This window comes from Hyperolius riggenbachi, chromosome 1 (genome assembly GCF_040937935.1).
Source record: "Hyperolius riggenbachi isolate aHypRig1 chromosome 1, aHypRig1.pri, whole genome shotgun sequence".
Taxonomy (NCBI): Eukaryota; Metazoa; Chordata; class Amphibia; order Anura; family Hyperoliidae; genus Hyperolius; species Hyperolius riggenbachi.
The window spans coordinates 296,638,314-296,659,247 of record NC_090646.1 but is presented as its reverse complement, the minus strand read 5'-3'; the positions used below and the strand labels follow the sequence as shown (position 1 = coordinate 296,659,247).

The 20,934-nt window shown below is 44.8% G+C and overlaps 1 protein-coding gene across 8 annotated transcripts in view; it reads right to left on the bottom strand.

Annotated features, from left to right (window-relative positions):
• ACSBG2 (acyl-CoA synthetase bubblegum family member 2) overlaps positions 1–20,934 on the bottom strand; it is a 256,592-nt gene that overhangs the window by 44,075 nt on the left and 191,583 nt on the right. For 6 of the 8 annotated variants that reach the window (XM_068233748.1, XM_068233750.1, XM_068233747.1 and 3 more), the window contains 5 exons: positions 20,762–20,850; positions 6,945–7,198; positions 4,243–4,331; positions 3,106–3,226; positions 2,689–2,769 (listed from right to left, as the gene is read on the bottom strand). In XM_068233748.1, coding sequence (XP_068089849.1) covers positions 2,689–2,769; positions 3,106–3,226; positions 4,243–4,331; positions 6,945–7,198; positions 20,762–20,850 — 634 coding nt within the window. Of the gene's footprint in view, positions 1–2,688; positions 2,770–3,105; positions 3,227–4,242; positions 4,332–5,522; positions 5,678–6,944; positions 7,199–20,761; positions 20,851–20,934 lie in introns of those variants that run through there. The other 2 variants (XM_068233753.1, XM_068233752.1) reach the window with 2 other exon arrangements.

Genomic DNA, 20,934 nt, shown 5'->3' with positions numbered 1-20,934 from the left:
TAACACGGTACAATACCCTACTGCTATTAATTTAACAAGTAAGAGCTCCCATCATGCGTTATTACCAAATATGCAAATCACAACTATGCCCTTAAAGCGGAATATAACCCTGCATTTCATCTTTGCTCTAAAACATTTACAGTATATTATATGCAACCAGCATTTTTTTTTTACTAGACCAGCATTGGAAGGGTTACACAGAGCTTTAAAGTTCCTGGTCAGAACTGCAGACGCATCCTAAGCTGACAGATACATTTTGTTTACATAAATGTATCTAAGTGTGGCATGTGACTCACTGTCTGACTGAGAAGGAGCTGGAGGACAGCCAAAGAGTGTAACATTTATCACTTGTTACATTCTATGTAGTTAAATGTATCTATCTGAACTTCTGCATATCTCTCCACAGAACTTTAAACCTCTGTTTAACCCTTCCAATGCTGGTCTAGTAAAAAAAAAATGCTGGTTGCATATAATATGCTGTAAATAATGTTTTAGAGCAAAGTTGAAATGCAGGGTTATATTCCGCTTTAAAAGCCAGGCACAAACCCAAAACCACTGGTATATAGCGAGTCTATAGATTTTACAGAGCCACACTAATCCACCATGCAGACAGCTTTTGAGTTTTTTGCTCCTCATCAGTGCATGGCATGTATTGATATATCTCTATGGGTTAGATGTTGGAGGGCTTTTCAGTCTCTTAAAGCCCCTTATACCTTCCTAGTCCTTCTGGGTGACCATGAGCTAACTGGGTACTCTGTAGTACTGGTCCAAGCTCTATAACAGAGCCAAATCAATATGTGGCCTCTGACACAGGTGACCGAGGGTCGAATCCGCGCCTCCTTTTCAGTAAGCCTGCACCTATTCAGTGAGGAGACCCTGGGCAAGACTCCCCAATACTGCTACTGCCTATAGAGTGCCCTAGTGACTGCAGCTCTGGTGTTGTGAGTCAGCCAGGAGAAAAGCGTGATATAAAGGTTTCAATCAATTTTTATTAGCATTAGAATTGACATAATTAAGGGTGGCCACTAATGATCCAATCTTTTTCATCCAATCTTACCATTTCTATGTAATATAAAAAAGGTAGCTACCTGAAGTATCCATTCAGTATATTCACTCAATTTACCCTTATACTACATAGATTTGGTAAGATTGGATGAAAAAGATTGGATCATTAGCGGCCACCATAAGAGAACCTCCTGTCACTTGCCTGCCTCAGTATTATAAGAATGGAAATTATAAGTTCTGTAAGCAGAACTACCCCCAACCCATTCAGATACAAGGTTATCAAGGGTTTCATTACCACACCCCATACCTCAAATAGCTGTAAGCATGTTGGATTGGTGTGGGGTGTTCTATACAATTTATTAGCTATATGCTCACTCTACACCAGCAATTCTGGATGTGTAGCTGTCTTTTAGGGGCATGAAGAGATTTGCATATTTGGCAGGGATTAAACATGGGACTCTCACTAAGGGCTGGAACCCACAGGAGCGCTTTTGGCAGCGTTTTGGCAGCACTGCGATACGCTAGCAGTTTGCCAAAACGCTGGGCTAATGTTAATGGATGGGGCAACTTCCACAGGAGCGTTTGCGTTTCTCAGAAACGCAAACGCAGGACATGCAGCATTTTGGGAGCGTTAGCGCTTCAATGTAAAGTATTGAACCGCTAGCGGAAACGCTCAGCAAAACCTAAACTGAGCGGTTTTGCTAGCGTTTTGCGGTTCAGCACACTAACAAAATGAAAAATAATTCACAGGACCAATCAGGATAAAAACGCAAAACGCAAAACGCTAGGCACCCGCTGGGGAAAAAAATACAATGTTGCAAAACACGACCAAAAACGCGCATGAATCCGCTTGCAAACCGCTCAGACAAAACGCTAGCGGTTGCGTTTTGCGTTTGCGGTTTTCAGTGGGTTCCAGGCCTTAGGGCTCCTTCACACTAGGGGCATTTTGGGCCTTTTTCAAGCGCAGGCTATTTAAAAAAAAAAAAAAAAAAAAAAAAAAAAACACCCCCAAAAGGTTTGTGCAATGAATGTCTATGAGGAGGTTCATAGCATCAGGGTTTGTGCATTCAGTAAAGTTGTGCCTGGACCATTTTTGGGGCCATTTTGCTATAATGGAGGGTATAGGAAGAGCGCTAAACTCACAATCACTTTGAGGGGCGATTGTGTTCGCGTGTTAAAGAATACATTTTTTTTTTCTCTGGAAAAGAATACAAAGGCTCACAAAAACGCTTAGAAAAGCACTTTTCACTAAAATAGAACGGCCACCCAAGTACCAGGAATAGGGGCGGGGGGGGGGGTATATCTTCTACAAAAACCAACGTGAATGCTAACGCGAGCGGAACTCTATGTGAACGAGCCCTGAAAGGGTACCTGTAGGGAAAAAGTGCCCCAAAGTAGTATTCACCTCAGGAGAGGAAAGCCTCTGGGGTGTACATATAATAAAAGGCGTGGGATATTGCCACTAGTGGAATACTAATTCCAATAGTGAAATATCAGTAATCTTACCAATATTTTAACATCACTTAACTGCTCCCCCCGTTTTAAATCAAACGCAGCAAACTGGAAACTTTGTAAGCGAATGCTGTGTCAATTCCTGATGCAAACTTCAAGTTCACCATAAAGAAAATACATTTCCAGAATTTAGTAAATTACTGTCAGGATATCAGCAATATGTGAACAAACCGTATACAGGTTAGGCCTCTTCTCCTTAAGTTCATCCTTGTACTGCACAATTGCCTTCAAATGAGGGAGCTGGTCCTGAACCTGAAACATTTATTATGTAACAAAAAGCTGTCAGCTGACATTCATGGGGAATGAAATGTGAAAGTCAAATGTTACTACTGCTCTACTACTAAATTTTAGGATTAGTCCAATTACAATGTTAGATGCGTTCATTGGATCTATGTTTAAGGGGTAATACGAATACTACGGAGACAAATCACTTTTGGGGTCAGGACAGAGCAAGATTAATCTTACCAACTGGTGAAGCTGTCCAAGTTATCTATACATAAAGTACACAAATATTTTAAAAATGGCCGTTACAAAAGCTACAGCATGTTAATTTTCTACTAGAATACAGGTTTATCATTAACTACTTACCTCAAGTATTTTTTGAAGTTGTTTATGATTTTCCACTACGATAATGTTTGCCTCACAGTTTTCAGCCACATAATGACAAGCCTCTGCAGAATTTGTAGTATAGATGCCCACAGCAAACCCTCTGTCCGAGAAAACAAAACTTGTTAGACAGTAATCTTATCTATAAGAAATCGAAAAAGCACAAACTACATACAGCGAGCTACTCTGTAGCCCCCCCTCGAATATGAAGGCATCCATATTTTGTCGCTTGGTGCCCCAGAACCACAGATTGAAAACTATATTGCTCGCCCTGGTGGCCCCTGGTCAGAAGATGTAATAAAACTATATCTCACTGCATGCATTGTGTTCTCAGCATGTATCACAGCTGCAAGCATCAGATTCCCATACGTAACTAACGGCCGCATCCAGACAACTGGAAGGTACCAGCGGTGCGGTGATCGCATCCTATCTCTAGTGGAATTGGGCCCTTAAAATGTTAATTGACTCAAGCCTTGTAAGGGTTTTTTTTTGCCTTCCCTTGGATCAACAGGGATATGTGAGGGTGCAAGAGAAAGGTACCTAATGCTCATTTTCTGATTGGCCTTGGACTAATGTCTTTGTCAACCAAACTATGTAACCGTCAGTTTTATAACTTGCTACCATCATAAACTACCCGTTTCATTTAAGTTGGCAGTAGTTCTAACTTGCTAACAGGTAAGCACTACAAACAAAAACTTGCTAAAATCCACAGCAACAGTGTGGAGAGAGATTTACACAAAGGACTTCCCAGAAAGCTCATCTGTGCCACTGGCTCATGACTTGCATAAAAATCTGCACGTATCAGGTAACAAAAAAAGTTCCAACACTCCAGTGTCTGTTTACTGCAGTGTGCCAACTGTTACATGGAATAGGGAATGAACATCTATGGTAGCCAATATGTGTACACCTTAGCCCCATTCATTACATCCTACCAGGAATTGATTCCAGTGCACTGCATAGTCATATGCAAAGCACAGCATGTATGCCACTGTAACAGTTGATCAAAGTTGCAATGTATATAGCTGATCTGTTCAGGATTTTCTTTATTAGTTCATGAAAGTGGAATTACACATTAGCCCTGTTCTGATAGATCATCAATTTAAAAAAGTGACAACTTACCCAGCAAGTATAGCGGCTATATCAGCAATGAACCACTCAGCAGAGTTAAAGCCAAGGATACCCACTCCATGGTATTGCTCCAGGCCCAACTGCAGGAGGGAGAAGATGGGGGAGGGAGTAGAATATCAGAGCTGTGCACAAGGAAACAGTACACTAAATACAAATGACACTGTAGAAAAATGACCAGTAACTCCAGAGAGAATAGCAGCTGAAGTAATGTGCACATTTTGACAGTCAATTTTGGCAGCTCCCTATTGGTCCTTCTGTGATGAAGGATTCCACTGGCTCATACAAAGGCTCTGGGGAACAAATTTTTTGCATTTTAATAGCCCAAAAATATGTACATTTCATATTGCTGGCTGAAACCAAGAGTGATCTATTTTTATTACAGATGTAGACCTGTGTGGACATTACTGCCCTGCCCCCAGCAATATACCAAAGAACTGGACTGTTGTGCCACTAGCATGCCCTTTCCTCTCCACAGAGAAATGCACAGCTTGGCCAGGAACCAAACAACAACAACTGTCACCCCAAACATCTCTAAAGAGAGTTTCAGGCAACAACTCAAAGCACATATGCGGATTTAACCCTCTGGGGGCTAATCCCGAGCTGAGCTCGGGGTAAGCCGCCACAGAGGATTTCTCAGGCCCTGGTGGGCCGATTTGCATAATTTTTTTTGTGTTGCACGCAGCTAGCACTTTGCTAGCTGCGTGTATATACCGATCGCCGCCGCTCCGCGCTGATTCACCGCTACCTGCAGTGCCGCTCCCCCCCCCCCCCCCCAAGACCCCGTGCGCAGCCTGGCCAATCAGTGCCAGGCAGCGCTGAGGGGTGGATCGAGACTCCCTCTGACGTCGATGACGTCATCCCGATCGTCGCCATGGCGACGGGGGAAGCCAAACAGGAAATCCCGTTCTGAACGGGATTTCCTGTTTGCTTTGATTGCCGGAGGCGATCGAAGGGGGTGGGGGGATGCTGCTGCACAGCGGCTATCATGTAGCGAGCCCTGGGCTCGCTACATGATTTAAAAATAAAAAATTTAAAAAATAGTGCTGCGCCACCTCCTGGGCGAAATAATTGAAACCCCCAGGAGGTTAATCTCTGGAACTGACTGGTTTGACGTGCAGCTGTGCAACCCATCACAACATTAAAAAGTTAAAGGGGCACTATGCACATCTTTTAAATTTTACAATTTTTCGTCAAACAGACAACTAAGTAGAAGTTTCTCCCTGAGTAAAATGAGTCATACATTACTTTTCTCCAATGTTGCTGTCACTTACTGTAGGTAGCAGAAATCTGACATAAGTGACAGGTTTTGGACTAGTCCATCTCTTCATAGGGGATTTTCAGCAAAGCTTTTATTCTTTAAAAAGATACTCCCTAAAATGTATTTAAACAATGATGCTGGCCAGCTTCTCTGCTTGCTACAGTTTCTTTGGCAGTTGGACACAGCAACTGCCATTCACTTAAGCTGGTTTCACAGTGGGACGTTGAAGTCTCACGTTACAGCAGCCAGTAACGCAGCCTAACTCACAGCAAGGATAAATCAATGGGCTGTTCGCAGTGCCCACGTTGCGTTACATAGTAACGCAGCACGTTTAAACAAAGTGCTGCATGCTGTACGTTATACTGGGCTAAGCCACGTTAGACTGTTTGCACATGCTCAGTAATGTTGGAGGAGGAGGTCTCCCCTCCTCCTCCGCAGCCAGCCACATGGCTAATTAATATTCACTGCACTGTGGTGACTCGTAGTAGGACTGTAGTGTTGTCCGGATCATGAACGAATCGTTCATTTGATCCGGATCTTTGTGAGTCGAATCATCCGGATCTTTTCGGTTCACAGTGGATGTCTGTCTGGAAGAAACAGGAACATACAGAATGTACAGTGCAGGGAAAGTCCTGTCCTGCTAGTCATTTCACCCAGTCTGCTTCCCTTGTAAAATGATTCAAATGATTCAGTTCAAAGATCCAGATCTTTTCAATGATCCGAATCCTTAAAAAAAGATCCGGACTTCCTATCACTAACCTGGAGTGGCTGCTTTGAGAGCTGCATAACGCAGCTCAATCTGACGTCCAACTTCAACACCACCATGCATTGCGTTAGGGGCACGTTATGCGACCATAACGTCTCCTAAAACGCAACGTCTTGGTGGGAAAGTAGGCTAAGTGTTTTTGAAAATGAGTAAATGCCTGAGAATCCCCTATGAAGAGATGGACTAGTCTAAAACCTGTCGCTTCTGTCAGATTACTACCTACTGTCACTTAGACATAGGAGGAAAGTAATGACTCATTTTACTCTGGAAAAAAAAAATTATATTATGTATATGTTTGCACATTTTAAAATGTTTTCGCCATAGTGCCCATTTAAAGCAGACCCAAATGAAACTTTTGTTCAAAATACTTAGTTGCACCACTCTGGCACATACATGGATAAATAAACACTACTTCAAGCCTATGAGCATTTCAGTGCATGCTTTACACCCTCATGTTTTCATAACTAGGGTTATACAGGTGGCAGCCATTAGCAATTCCTCCTTTGCCGGACACCTGCTACTCAACCAGTCTGCTGGATTTGGTCCCGGCAATATGAAAGGCAGGGAGGGGACACACACACTAATTTAGAAAAATATATTTCTGAAATCTTGTATTTTTAATTTGCGTCCACTTTAAGGTACAACACGATGTGCAAGTCAGTGATATACCTTAAGAAATCCTTTAGCTGCCATCCTGCATTGCTGGTAGTACTGCTTGTAAGTCAACGTGCTCCAATCATCTCCCTTTTTGGATGCCAGAGCAATATGACTTCCATATTTCTGAACAGCATCTTCAAACATCTGGTGAACCGTTATAGGAGGAAGACTGGCTATACCAGACTCTTCTAGCCGCAGCTGAACGCAACCATTCCTCTGTGTGGTCCATAATTTCAAGTCACTTTCAGAGGGGTTTGTCCGATTTCCTATAAAAACAAATCAGTAAATGGTGGAAAAAAAAAAAAAAAAAAAAAAAAAAAAGTTACATGCACTAAAGGCATGCTGCATAGTAATGTTGGGTCGAAAAACTCTGCTTTTGATTTAACATGCCAAGATTTTCGTGCTGAAAATTCAAACTGTATTGAAGTCAATGGGACCAACTTCATGGTTAAAAGCAAAGTCCCCATACAGGCTAGAATTGCCAATCAGGGCAAGGTGCTGTGGGTGTTGGCGTGGCTGGGATGTGTGTGGGAAGAGGAGACGGACAGCAGGAGCCAGCCGGTTTTGCTATGTTTTTTAGAGCCTACAGGACCTTGTATTCCCAGATCTCCCATCCAAGTACTACCTGAGAGAGGGGTCCATTAATTAAAAAAAAAAAAAAAAAAAAAAAAAAAAAAACACACCACAAACACCTTGGCCAGGTTGAGTATGCTATACCGCTTCATCCCACAAGGAGGTTTGAATCAACATCCCAACTCCAGCCTCATCCAGGCTGCTCATGGCTGGGTGCCAGCTATAAACATTGACCCACATCCAGGTTGGCCATGGCTGGGCTGGTCTGGGAGACAAACTCACAACCTCATGCTTGGTAGGCAGAAGCAGTACCCAACAAATCTCACCAGGCTTCCAAAAGCCTCTTTAAAATGCCCCACTGTCACTCCTTATTGAGGTCCTAAAGACCAATAAAAATTTGAAGGATGTTTAAGATTATTCAAGGACTTCTCTTTTTTTACCCTCTGTGGAAATGCATAAGGGGGTACATTAGTGCCTCCAAACTTATATCACCTGTGGGAGCGGGCATCTGGGAGTGCCCTTGTTAAAGGGGAACTCCAGATCCCACCAATAATCCCCCCACAACTACACACACAGGCATAGGTGTAGTTATATCCACCCCCCTCCCTGGCACTGGCGTTTGGGGATGAACCCTTTGTCCAAGCTCTGGACAATGGCTCTGGGGGAGAGAAGGATGCTTTGCCACTCTTACAGAGCCCCTCCACATCATGGGCCATACAGGGCTGGTGTCGCTCAGGCTACAGAGCCCCATGCAGTCAGGGGTGACCAGAGGTTAAAGAGGCATGGGGGGGGGGGGTAGGGAAGGGGTAAGAGAAGAGACGGACCCCATAATTGTGTTCTCTCTCCCCTTAAAAAGTGCAAACAGATATATTTGCCAGGGATCCTTCTACAGTAGTACTGCGGCTGTACGACAATCCCTGGCCAAAGCATTGCCACTTCTACCAGGTTTTCAGGTGGTCATTATGCACTAGGTACTGACCACCTAGTAACCCCGGCAGGAAATTCACTGCACTATTATTTGTCAATGTTCAGTACCGATAGGCAGATACATTTGCCAATTAACCAAATTTAAAAAAACAAAAATATAACTGGCAGTAAATAGCAAAAGCCCCTGTACATGCTAAAATCGCCAAATTTACTGGGTGAGGACAACAGGGGGAGTGAGGGGAGTCAGCATTGGGACTTGGGCCTCGATTCATCAAGACTTATCGAATTGGTTGACAGTTCGGTAAAATACCGAATTCGTTAAGTTGATTTCAGGATTCATCAAATCTACAGCTGTTAGCAAGCATTCGGTAATCATTCGTTAGCGGTGCGTTAAAACGGAAGTGCAATTCATGAAAGTGGGCGTGGTTTAGCGTTACATTTAGGATTAGTTATCTCCTTTGTTGCTCTGTCGTTATTCCTGTTAGATCATTGCTGACAGAGAAGAAGATGGAGCCATTTGAAGTGGTTATGTATCAGCTGAGAGTGATTCAAAGGCGCAGAAGGGAAAAAAATTAAGGTCTAGAACCATATCAATTTGCAAGAGAATGGATTTATTTGCTATGTTACGGCCAGAACCCGAAGTTTGGCCACTTCTAGTTCTGGCCGGCCAATTTGCGAAGTGGCCGCTGCGCTGCGGCCAATGTTAGAAATGGATTGTTTACTCTGATATTAATGTATCTTCTGGCCGCAGCGCAGCGGCCAAACGTAGAACCACTTAGTTAATTTGTTGCAATTAAGCCGGCGGCAATGTAACAATTCAAGCCGCCGGCTTTTTATCTGCCTCTCTCTCTCTCCTCTTATGGCCAGCCGGCGGGGGACACGCGAGTCCCCCAGAGTCGTTCGTTGCAGCAGGGGCAGCAGAGCGGGGAGGCTGCAGACATTGCTTCTGCCAGCACCCGCTCTGCAAGAACGGCAGGCTTCCCTGCCGTGACGAACGACTCCGGGGGGACACTCGTGTCCCCACCCGGCTGCCCATAGGAGAGCGAGAGAGGCGTGGGGGGGGGGGGGGGAAGGAGGAGAGAGAGGCGGGGGGGGGGGGGGGGGAAGGAGGAGAGAGGCAGATAAAAAGCCGGCGGCTTGAATGGTTACATTGCCGCCGGCTTAATTGCAACAAATTAATACGTTTGCCCGCTGCGCTGCGGCCAGAAGATACATTAATATCAGAGTAAACAATCCATTTCTAACATTGGCCGCAGCGCAGCGGCCACTTCGCAAATTGGCCGGCCAGAACCCGAAGTGGCCAGCCAGAACTAGAAGTGGCCAAACTTCGGGTTCTGACCGTAGCTATAACAGGACATCTGCATTTCTCCTGAATCATCTTGTAAGAGAACACAGGCAGTGCCACGGTTAAATAATTTGCTAGCTGCACTATATTTTTTATAGAAAATGCTCCTATCAAGCCTTAGCTGGAGAAATTGTGAGATTGTCCCAAGCCACTTCCAGAATCCTGGTCCAGGTGTTAAGCCCTATTCAGAATGTTGCTACGTAGTGTTCATAGGACTGCCTTTTACCCATAATTCCACGGGAATCTTATGGCCTTGTGTTAAATTACAGCTGTAAAATGGAAATAGCGACACGTTACCGAATGATTAGCGAATTGTTATCGAATTCACACCGAACGCGGAAAAACCTTGATGAATACAACTAGAAATCGATAAACTTCGCATTCGGTAATTTAACAAACTGGAAAAAGTTATCTCAAAGACAATGAATCGAGGCCTTGATCTACTAATGTAAAGCAAGCTCCGGCAGAGCCTTTGAAAGTATCGCTGGGGTCCTTTAACCACTTCCGGATTCTCGGAGCGTATATACACGCCCCTGAATCCTGAAGTGTATTCCATGGAAACGGCCGCTCGTATGAGCGGCCATTCCATGTCAGCTCATGGAGGGTGTCTCCGTGAACACCCTGCGAGCCGATCGGCGGCTCGCAGGGTAAATGTAAACACACGGGGAAGACCTTCCCCGGTGTTTACATGTATACGGCGCTGCTGCGTAGCAGCGCCGTAGAGGAGATCGGTGATCCCCGGCCTCTGATTGGCCGGGGATCACCGGCATCTGATAGGCTAAAGCCTATCCCATCAGGCGCAGGACGGAAATCCGTCCTGCGCCGCTCACAGGGGGAGGGAGAGGGAGGGAAGGGGAAGGAGGCCAGGAAGCGCTGCGGAGGGGGGCTTTGAAGAGCCCCCCCCCCCCCGCAAGCGCAAGCAGCCGGCGGCGATCAGACCCCCCCCAGCAGGACATCCCCCTAGTGGGGAAAAAAGGGAAGTCTGATCGGCCTGGCTGCAACCTGATCTGTGCTGCGGGCTGGAGAGCCCACGCAGCACCGATCAGCACAAAATAGCGTGGTAGGGAAGTGGTTAAAGGACAACTGAAGTGAAAGATATGGAGGCTTCCATATTCATTTCCTTTTAAGCAATACCAGTTTCCTGACTGTTCTGCTGAGCCTCTGCCTCGAACGCTTTCAGCCATAGGCCTTGAACAAGCATGCAGCAGATCAGAGGTTTCTGACATTTTTGTCAGACTTGACAAGATTAGCTGTATGCTTGTTTCTGGTGTGATTCAGACACTATTGCAGCCAAATAGACCAGCAAGGCTGTCAGTCAACTGGTGTTTAAAGGGAAGTTAACATGGCTGCCTTCATAGCCACCTTGCTACAGTTGTCCTTTAACCACTTAAGGACTGCAGTCATAAAACCCCTTAAAGAGAATCTGTACTCTGAAATACTTACAATAAAAAGCATACCATTCTATTATGTTCTCCTGGGCCCCCCTGTGCTGTTTCTGCCACTCCGTGCTGCAATCCTGGCTTGTAATTGCCAGTTTTAGGCAGTGTTTACAAACAAAAGACATGGCATGTGATACAGAGGAGCTCAGTATGCGACTCAAACAGAGCATGCAGGGGGCCTGGAGAGGGTGTGTAATGCTTCTATCCCATCACAAGCAGAGAAACGCATTCCAGCCTGAGCCCGACAAAGTAGTCAGAGGAAAGAATATTAGATTATATAATAGAGATAATACAGCCACTGTGCAACTAGGAAAGGCTGCAGTAAGACACCACATTAGAACAGGTATAGGAACTTATAGGATAGAAGAAATAAGGCTGAAACTTTTGTTACAGAGTCTAAGGACCAGACACTTTTTCCCCATTCAGACCACTGCAGCTTTAACGGTTTATTGCTCGGTCATACAACCTACTATCGAAATGAATTTTACCTCCTTTTCTTGTCACTAATACAGCTTTCTTTTGATGCTATTTGATTGCTGCTGTGATTTTTAGTTATTATATTCACCAAAAAAAAGACATTAATTTTGTCAAAAAAATGTTTTTAACTTTCTGTGCTGACATTTTTCAAAGTAAAATTTCTATATAAATTTGTCCAAATTTATTGTGCTACATGTCTGATAAAAAAAAATAAAATAAAGTGTATATTTATTGGTTTGGGTAAAAAAGTTAGTGTTTACAAACTATGGTGCAAAAACTGAATTTTCCCATTTTGCAGCATCTCTGACTTTTCTAAGCACCGGTCATGTTTCATGAGGTGCTAGAATTCCATGGTAGTATAAATACCCCCTAAAGGACCCCATTTTGGAAAGAAGACATCCCAAAGTATTCACTAAGAGGCATGGTGAGTTCATAGAAGATTTTATTGTTTGTCACAAGTTAGCGGAAAATGACACTGACAAAAAAAAAAAAAAAAATCTGCCACGGACTCACCATGCCCCTCTGAATACTTTGGGGTGTCTACTTTCCAAAATGGGGTCATTTGTGGGGTGTGTTTACTGTCCTGGCATTTTGGGGGTGCTAAATTGTAAGCACCCCTGTAAAGCCTAATTGTGCTCATAGGACTTTGGGCCCCTTGGCGTACCTAGGCTGCAAAAAAAAAGTTTCACACGTTATCGCCGTACTCGGGAGAAATAGTATAATGTGTTTTGGGGTGTATTTTTACACCTACCCATGCTGGGTGGAAGAAATCTCTGTAAATGGACAATTGTGTGTTAAAAAAAATAATAATAAGGAAATCTCAGTTACAGAGATTTCTCCCACCCAGCATGGGTATGTGTAAAAATACACCCCAAAACATACTACTTCTCCTGAGTATGTTATATGCAAACTGCGCCCACTTGTTCAACCTGTTCCTTTAAATCAATACTGTAGAGTATTCGCTATCAAAAGTCCACCGTTTACGATATAAATGTTATTGTATGACAGCGCTCCTCTTCTTGAGTCCTTATACCTAGAAAAGATGAACACATCTAGACAGTGCATTACTGTTAATTATCAACTGTTCCTTTATATAACACCCATCAAGTGCCAATCTTGTGTTCACTCGTGCTCCAGTGCATAAATTCCACCAATCTCAAAGCAAGATATGAGCTCACCAGATATATGCCACCTCACAAACCAGGTGGGTCTAGCGTGTAAGATATTCCACTGCGATCAAGCGTTTTCAATTTTCAAACAGGTAATTTAATCCAATTTCCTCATCAAGGATACTGTCGTGGTGCAGAAGAGAGCTGTGAGCCAATCAGCTGCAGCTTGAAGAGGATTGGGTGTAGCCTTTTCCCTCCAGCGTGAACGAACCAATCAGGATGAGTGACAGCTGTCAATAAAACTGTTCCTGTCACAGGGGCTGTCACACTTGAGAACGGGACTGAGCAGCTGTTTCTTCCAGACAGACATCCACATTAGATTGTAGTAATGAAGCTTCATAAGAATTTACAATGAACATATTACTACAATCTAATGTGGATGTCTGTCTGGAAGAAACAGCTGCTCAGTCCCGTTCTCAAGTGTGACAGCCCCTGTGACAGGAACAGTTTTATTGACAGCTGTCACTCATCCTGATTGGTTCGTTCACGCTGGAGGGAAAAGGCTACACCCAATCCTCTTCAAGCTGCAGCTGATTGGCTCACAGCTCTCTTCTGCACCACGACAGTATCCTTGATGAGGAAATTGGATTAAATTACCTGTTTGAAAATTGAAAACGCTTGATCGCAGTGGAATATCTTACACGCTAGACCCACCTGGTTTGTGAGGTGGCATATATCTGGTGAGCTCATATCTTGCTTTGAGATTGGTGGAATTTATGCACTGGAGCACGAGTGAACACAAGATTGGCACTTGATGGGTGTTATATAAGGAACAGTTGATAATTAACAGTAATGCACTATGTCTAGATGTGTTCATCTTTTCTAGGTATAAGGACTCAAGAAGAGGAGCGCTGTCATACAATAACATTTATCTCCTGAGTATGGCGATACCACGTGACTTTTTTTGCAGCCTAGGTGCACTAAGGGGCCCAACGTCCTATTAGTACCTATAGAATTTCACAGGTCATTTTGAGGCATTTGGTTTCTGGACTCATGGTTTAGGACCCCTAAAATGCCAGGACAGTATAGGAACCCCACAAGTGACCCCATTTTAGAAAGAACACACCCCAAGGTAGTCCGTTAGGAGTATGGTTAGTTCATAGAAGATTTTAATTTTCTTTGTCACACATTAGAAGAAATTGATTTTTATGTTTTGTTTTTTTTTCCACAAAGTGTCATATTCCACTAACTTGTGACAAAAAATAAAATCTTTTATGAACTCACCATACTCCTAACGGAATACCTTGGGGTGTCTTCTTTCTAAAATGGGGTCACTTGTGGGGTTCCTGTACTGCCCTGGCATTTTAGGGGCCCAAAACAGTGAGGAGTAGTCTGGAAACCAAATGTCTCAAAATGACTGTTCAGGGGTATAAGCATCTGCAAATTTTGATGACAGGTGGTCTATGAGGGGGCGAATTTTGTGGAATCAGTCATAAGCAGGGTGGCCTCTTAGATGACAGGTTGTATTGGCACTGAAGTGCAGGAAGTGTAGGATGTTCTCAAATCGTGACCTGGACATGGCAGCAGAGAACATGGGCATGTGATTTATTGGGTGCGTAGACCAATAAGACCGCAATACATTCTTTTTGACTAGACCCATGTTAAGGAGAAGGCCCCCAAAAAAATTTTACGTTCGGAAACTTGGAGTGGTTTCCACCGAAAAGGCTGGGCATGATAGCTTCTTGGATTGGCGGTTGCGTATTGTGTGGCATAACTGTTGGTCTCAGCCACAATTAAGTCATAGAGACCAGCAGTGATCAGATAAAAAAAAAATAATAATTCTGCCACTGCGGTGGGGCGAGTGAGGGTTTGGCCGGGTGATCAGAAGCCCGCAGGGGGCAGATTAGGGCCTGATCTGATGGATAGGAGTGCTTAGGTGGGGGGGGGGGGTGACAGGTGGTGACAGGTGATTGATGGGTGTCTCAGGGGGTGATTAGAGGGGGTCTGAGGGCAATCTGAGGGTGTGGGCGGGTGATTGGGTGCCCGCAAGGGGCAGATGAGGGTCTAATCTGATGGGTAGCAGTGACAGGGGGTGATTGATGGGTGATCAGTGGGTGAGGGGGAGAACAGATGTAAATAATGCACTGGGGAGGTGGTCAGGGGGGTCTGAGGTCGTGGGCAGGTGTTTGGGTGCCCACAAGGGGCAGATTAGGGTCTGACCTGATGGGTGGCAGTGACAGGTGGGGATTGACAGGTTATCAGTGGGTGATTAGAGAGGAGAATATATGTATACAGTACACAGGGGGGGTGATCAGGAGCCCCAAGGAGGCAGTTTAGGACCTAATCTAAAATATAGCATTGACAGTGACAGGGGGTGATTCGGTGCAAACAGGGGTCTGAGGGGGTGATCAGGGGGGTCTGAGGGGTGCTGTGGACGATCAGGGGCAGGATCAGTGTGCTTGGGTGCTTACTAGGGGGGCTGCCTCCTGGTCCCTCGATCACTGGGTCCACCAGGGCAGGAGGCAGCCTGTATAATATGCTTTGTATACATTACAAAGCGTATTATACGCTTACTATGCGGCAGATCGGGGGTTAACACCCTGCCGGCGCTGCTAATTGGCCAGCAGGTTGACGCCGCGGGGGGGCGGAGCCCAATGCCGGCGGATGCGCGCGATCCCCGGCAATTCAGTCCCCCAGGTGCCGCCGCCAATTGGCATTACGTGGTCCTGGGGGTGCCACTTTGCCGCTGCCAATTGACAGTGGGCAGTCGGCAAGTGGTTAAAAAGACTGATGGGAATCAGGGCAGATTCCCATTGGTCTGGTAAAGGACCAATGGGGAGCCCCAGCAGCCCTTTCAAAGATGCTGGGGCTTGCTATAAGTTAGTATAACAAGTGCTAGCTGTGACCTGCATGGCCACTCTTCCACGCTCGTTTCGAATCCTCAAGCAACGTAAGAGAATACTGATGCATTTCTGACAATCTTAGCGTGGGATTTGGGAGACTGGCTATATTTAGTATAACTAGTGCTGCTAGGAGTGTGTGGTGGTGCGTGAGATCTTCAGTAAAGGTATCCAAGGATATAAAAGTGTGGGAATATTGATTAAAGGCAAATATTCATGGTTAAGATCAGTAAAGGACTTTTCACACCTATACTCATCACGTGAATGGGCAGGCATCTGGGTGTCCCAGATGCCACCAAGAACTACCCCCTACATAATTATGCTCACCACACCACTTTGCTGTTATTTGTAAAAATAGGTTTGGAATCATGTAGGAGTTTCGTTCCACTTCTCATGTGTACACCACTTTGTATTGGTCTTTCACGTGGAATTCCAATAAAAATGATTTATGTTTGTGGCAGTAATATGACAATGTGTAAAACTTCAAGGGGGCCGAAATACTTTTGCAAACCAATGTATCTTACCTCAGGAATAGTTATGGCAAACACTATACCTGCATTTAAAGAGGGCTTGGATGCTTTCTGGGCATTGAAGGGCATCCATGGCTATAACTATTAGGAAATTCCCAGGAGAGTTGTTACAGGGATTTATTCGACTGCCATCTGGAGTAGGGAAGGGATTTGTCCCTTTTAATGACAATTGGTCCAGACCTTGTAAGGTTTTTCGCCTTTCCCTGGATCAACTGGGATATGTGCAGGTTCAGGATTGTGTTTTTAATTTTTTTTCTGGTTGGACAAATGTCTTTCAACCAAACTATGTAATGCAATCCGCCAAATTTGTACAGTTTAATCTGCTGCACTGAAACAGCACTAGTCCGAGTAATGAATGATCTACTTACTGCAAGGGACAAGGGTGATTGCTCAATTCTGATTCTTCTTGACTTAGCAGCATTTGATACTGTGGATCATGAAATACTAATCCAGCGACTGAAGAATTACTGTGGCCTAAGGGGTACTGTTCTTAGCTGGTTTCAGACCTTCCTATCTGGCAGGACACAGCAAGTATGTCTGGGCACACACTACTCTAATCCAGTGCCACTTGCCTATGGAGTTCCACAGGGTTCTGTACTATCACCATTACTCTTTGCAGTCTACATGCTCCCACTGGGCAAAATAATCCAGAACTATGGTTTAGGATACCATTGTTATGCAGATGACACACAACTGTATCTGTCCTTCAAGCCTGGCACCCAAGACCCATCAGCATCCATAAATGCGTGTCTAGTGGATTTACAAAATTGGATGAACACCAGCTGGCTGAGGCTGAACTCTGACAAAACAGAGGTGTTGGTGGTAGGTGGTCCACATATGATGGATAAAGTTCAAAACGCTCACCACCTCAAACTAGCAATTGGGGGAAGATACTGTACAGTATAAAGACTGTGCGAAACCTTGGGGTGATCCTGGATGGAAATCTAAAACTGAGACAGCAGGTATCAGCTGTCGTCAAGTCTTCCTTCTTCTATCTAAGAAATATAGCGAAAATCAAACACCTTATCCCAGCTGAAGACCTACCTGCCCTGGTTCACGCATTTGTATCCTCCCGCCTAGACTACTGCAACGCCCTGTTAATCGGATCTACAGATAAGGTTCTGCGCCCCTTACAGCTAGTACAGCATGCTGCAGCCAGACTCCTAGCCAATGCCCCCCGCAGCTCACACATCACCCCAGTACTGCAAACTCTTCACTGGTTGCCAGTAAAATGGAGAATCAATTTTAAGATCTGCCTGCTGACATTCAAGGCTCTACACCACATGGGACCCAAATACATAGCGGATCTATTGGAACTTTATGCCCCTCCACGCACCCTCTGCTCTGCCAACAAGATGAAGCTGGTTATTCCCAGGATACACTTAACATTTGGTGCTCGGGCCTTTTCCTATGCAGCCCCTACTCTATGGAACTCACTTCCACAATCAGTACGAGAGGCTCCTTCTCTGGACAGCTTTAAAAAAAAGGCTAAAAACTCACCTCTTTTCCCTAGCCTTTGAGACTGCATAATGCAGGGTCACAGCGCTTTGAGTCCCCAGGGAGAAAAGCGCTATATAAATAAATATTGTTTTTGGGTCAGATTCCGGTGGAATACAGCAATGTCTGAGGAAGTCCATTTTGACGAAACGCGTCACGTGCTGTGCGACACCAATACCCAGAAGCCTCCGCACTCTTCCTCCCTTTCACCAGCTGAAGGTAGCCCGCATACTATGGAAGAGGTTGTCCTCCTGGCGCAACTCAGTGTGACCCAAATATATTAATACCTCCAGGCAAAGCTACGAGAATATATAGCCGGACTATCGCTCCAGCAAGGTCACGTGAGTGCATAGCACAACAAATAGAGGCATGCTTGCCGGTTGTCAGGTGGAAGTTTGGCAAACAAGGAATATTGTCTGTTACAAGTGCGTATATGCATTTGGCATAGAGGCGTGCAATTTGAAGCACACGGGGTTGACCTACATTGTTGCTCAATCAGTCTTCCCAAATAGGCGTTACTTGTGGAACTTTTAGATTCATTATATGGGCCTGAAGAATTAAGAGTTTTCAAGTCTCTGGATTAAAGGAGTGCACTCCAAACTGGACTTACGGTACCATTATCTAATTCCACATTAATGTAATGGGGGTTGTTTTTAATGCTGGAGTTTAGTACATGACGATTAGTGGTAAAATTATTGATTTCTCCCCCCACCCCCTTTCTCCCCACCAACAGATTTGTTGGTAGGGGTCTGATAAAAACACACAACGTTTCAGCACATTTACAAGCAAAATAATCACTCAAAGTAAGTTGTTCCTGATTAACTTTATTTCAATATTACTTTGCTTACCTTTATTATATTTTTGCTGTTTAGGAGCTTAAAATGTAACAGATAAGGTGAAAAAGCTTTGTGAATCATGCCGATTGTCAGAAACACCCGATCTGTATATGCTTGTTCAGGGACTAGGGTAAAAAAGTATTAGAGGAAGAGGATCAGCAGTATAGCCAGGTGACTAATACTACTTAAAAAAAACCCAGATATGGCAGCCTCCATATCCCTCACTTCAGTTGTCCTCTAAAGTACCTTAGCAGGAGGTAATAGTTTCATCACTTCTACAGTCATGCATTATCCCAGTGCAGCACCTTTGCCTCAACTCAAATGTCGTACAATAGTAATTTTGCAGCAGAATTTGCAATTACAATACAAAATTGTAATGCAAAATGCCAAACATAATTATGATGCCCAATTTGCAAAAATATATTACTCATTCCCGTAGACTGAAAGAAATGTATGCAAAAGTCTTCTCATGCCCATGTGTTAGTGGATTCCTTTGAACACAATTTTGCATAACTTACAAAAATGTACACAAAATCAAGAAATTGTAAATACAATCACAATCATAATTGCAAAACATTACATGAAAATTCAAAAATAAATCTACCCATTACATATACATATTTTTAAAGCTCTGCTTAAACTCAGGAAGTGGATCCTATATTAAAAAAAACGGATTGTACACGGAACATGAGGCAGAACACAGAGTCCCAACTTGGCACATTTTCCCTGACCAGACGGGAATATGTATCCAGAGAAAGCCTATGAGAAGGGACACGGCCCTTTCTCACTAGGCAAGTCGCAACAATGTCCTACCCACGCGTCTCGCTGCTACTCGATCCACTCTAAACAGCCTGGTGGCCAGGGAATCTCCACTGGGCTGCAAAAGACCAATGTGAATTCTCAGCAACAGGGGGAATTCTCATTGGTTCACGTTGGCCCAATGAACATTCTTCCTGTTACTATGGAGAAATGTTCTGCTGCAGCCTATGGAGAGCCCCATGCTTTGCTGGCCTCCAGGCTGTTAGGCAAGCGGTGATATGTACGGGCAGATGTGATCGACGCATGTGGATGTGCAATGGTCGGGTATTTTATTCCATATGCATGCAGAACTGGCAGTACGCATCCACCTCGCAGATACACTTACCGTTTCCGTTCTGCATCGGCACAAGTGTGCACTGGCCTCAAGTATATACTGTGTTTAACCTCCTGAGCGGTATGGACGAGCTCAGCTCGTCCATCACCGCCGGAGGCTGCCGCTCAGGCCCTGCTGGGCCGATTTTCTTCAAATAAAGTGCAGCACACGCAGCCGGCACTTTGCCAGCCGCGTGTGCTGCCTGATCGCCGCCGCTCTGCGGCGATTCGCCGCGAGCAGCGGCAAAAGAGGGTCCCCCCAGCCGCCTGAGCCCAGCGTAGCCAGAACAAAAAGTTCCGGCCAGCGCTAAGGGCTGGATCGGAGGCGGCTGACGTCAGGACGTCGGCTGACGTCCATGACGTCACTCCGCTCGTCGCTATGGCGACGATCTAAGCAAAACAAGGACGGCCGCTCATTGCGGCCTTCCTTGTTTATTCTGGGCGCCGGAGGCGATCGGAAGAACGCCTCCGGAGCGCCCTCTAGTGGGCTTTCATGCAGCCAACTTTCAGTTGGCTGCATGAAATAGTTTTTTTTTAATTAAAAAAAAACCCTCCCGCAGCCTCCCTGGCGATTTCAATAGAACGCCGGGGAGGTTAAGAGACTCCGAGCACCTCTCATGGGCATGCCTTTAAGCCAGACTACTTCCAACAAAGTCGTGCTATACCCCTCTGGAGGAGCCTCTTGCAATGGCCATGCGTGTCACTTGCTCTTCCTGCTTCATTCAGTGTTGCACTTCTCTAACAGAGAAGACAGGAGTGACCCAGAAGTTATAACTTTGCCAAGATGGCAGCTGCGATTTTTTTATATCAAACGAAAACTAGAGAGCACAAGCTACAGAAAGGTATGCATCTTTAAGTACTTTGCAGTACTGGTCAGTCTTAAAGGCATGCCCATGAGGGGTGCTTGGAGTCCCTTTAAAGGAAAGAATGCAAAATCTTCCAGCACTGTTGCTGAACTAGAACAGATTTAATCATTTCTGTGTAGAACTCAATTAGAATAGGAAAAAAAAAAAAAAAAAAAAAAAAAAAAAAAAAAAAAAAAAAAAACACATGCACTTGACATACCCTCAGATCGTACATCAGGCCCTCTATCTGGAGCATGAGATGGCATAGAGCTGGCTGGTGACTGATCCTGGGTCTTTTCTCCCACGCAGCTTAAAAAAGTGGAAAAAATATACTGAGTTGCAAATACTGAAAAATACTGACTGACTAAGTTTATGGGTTGGTTCACATGGGCT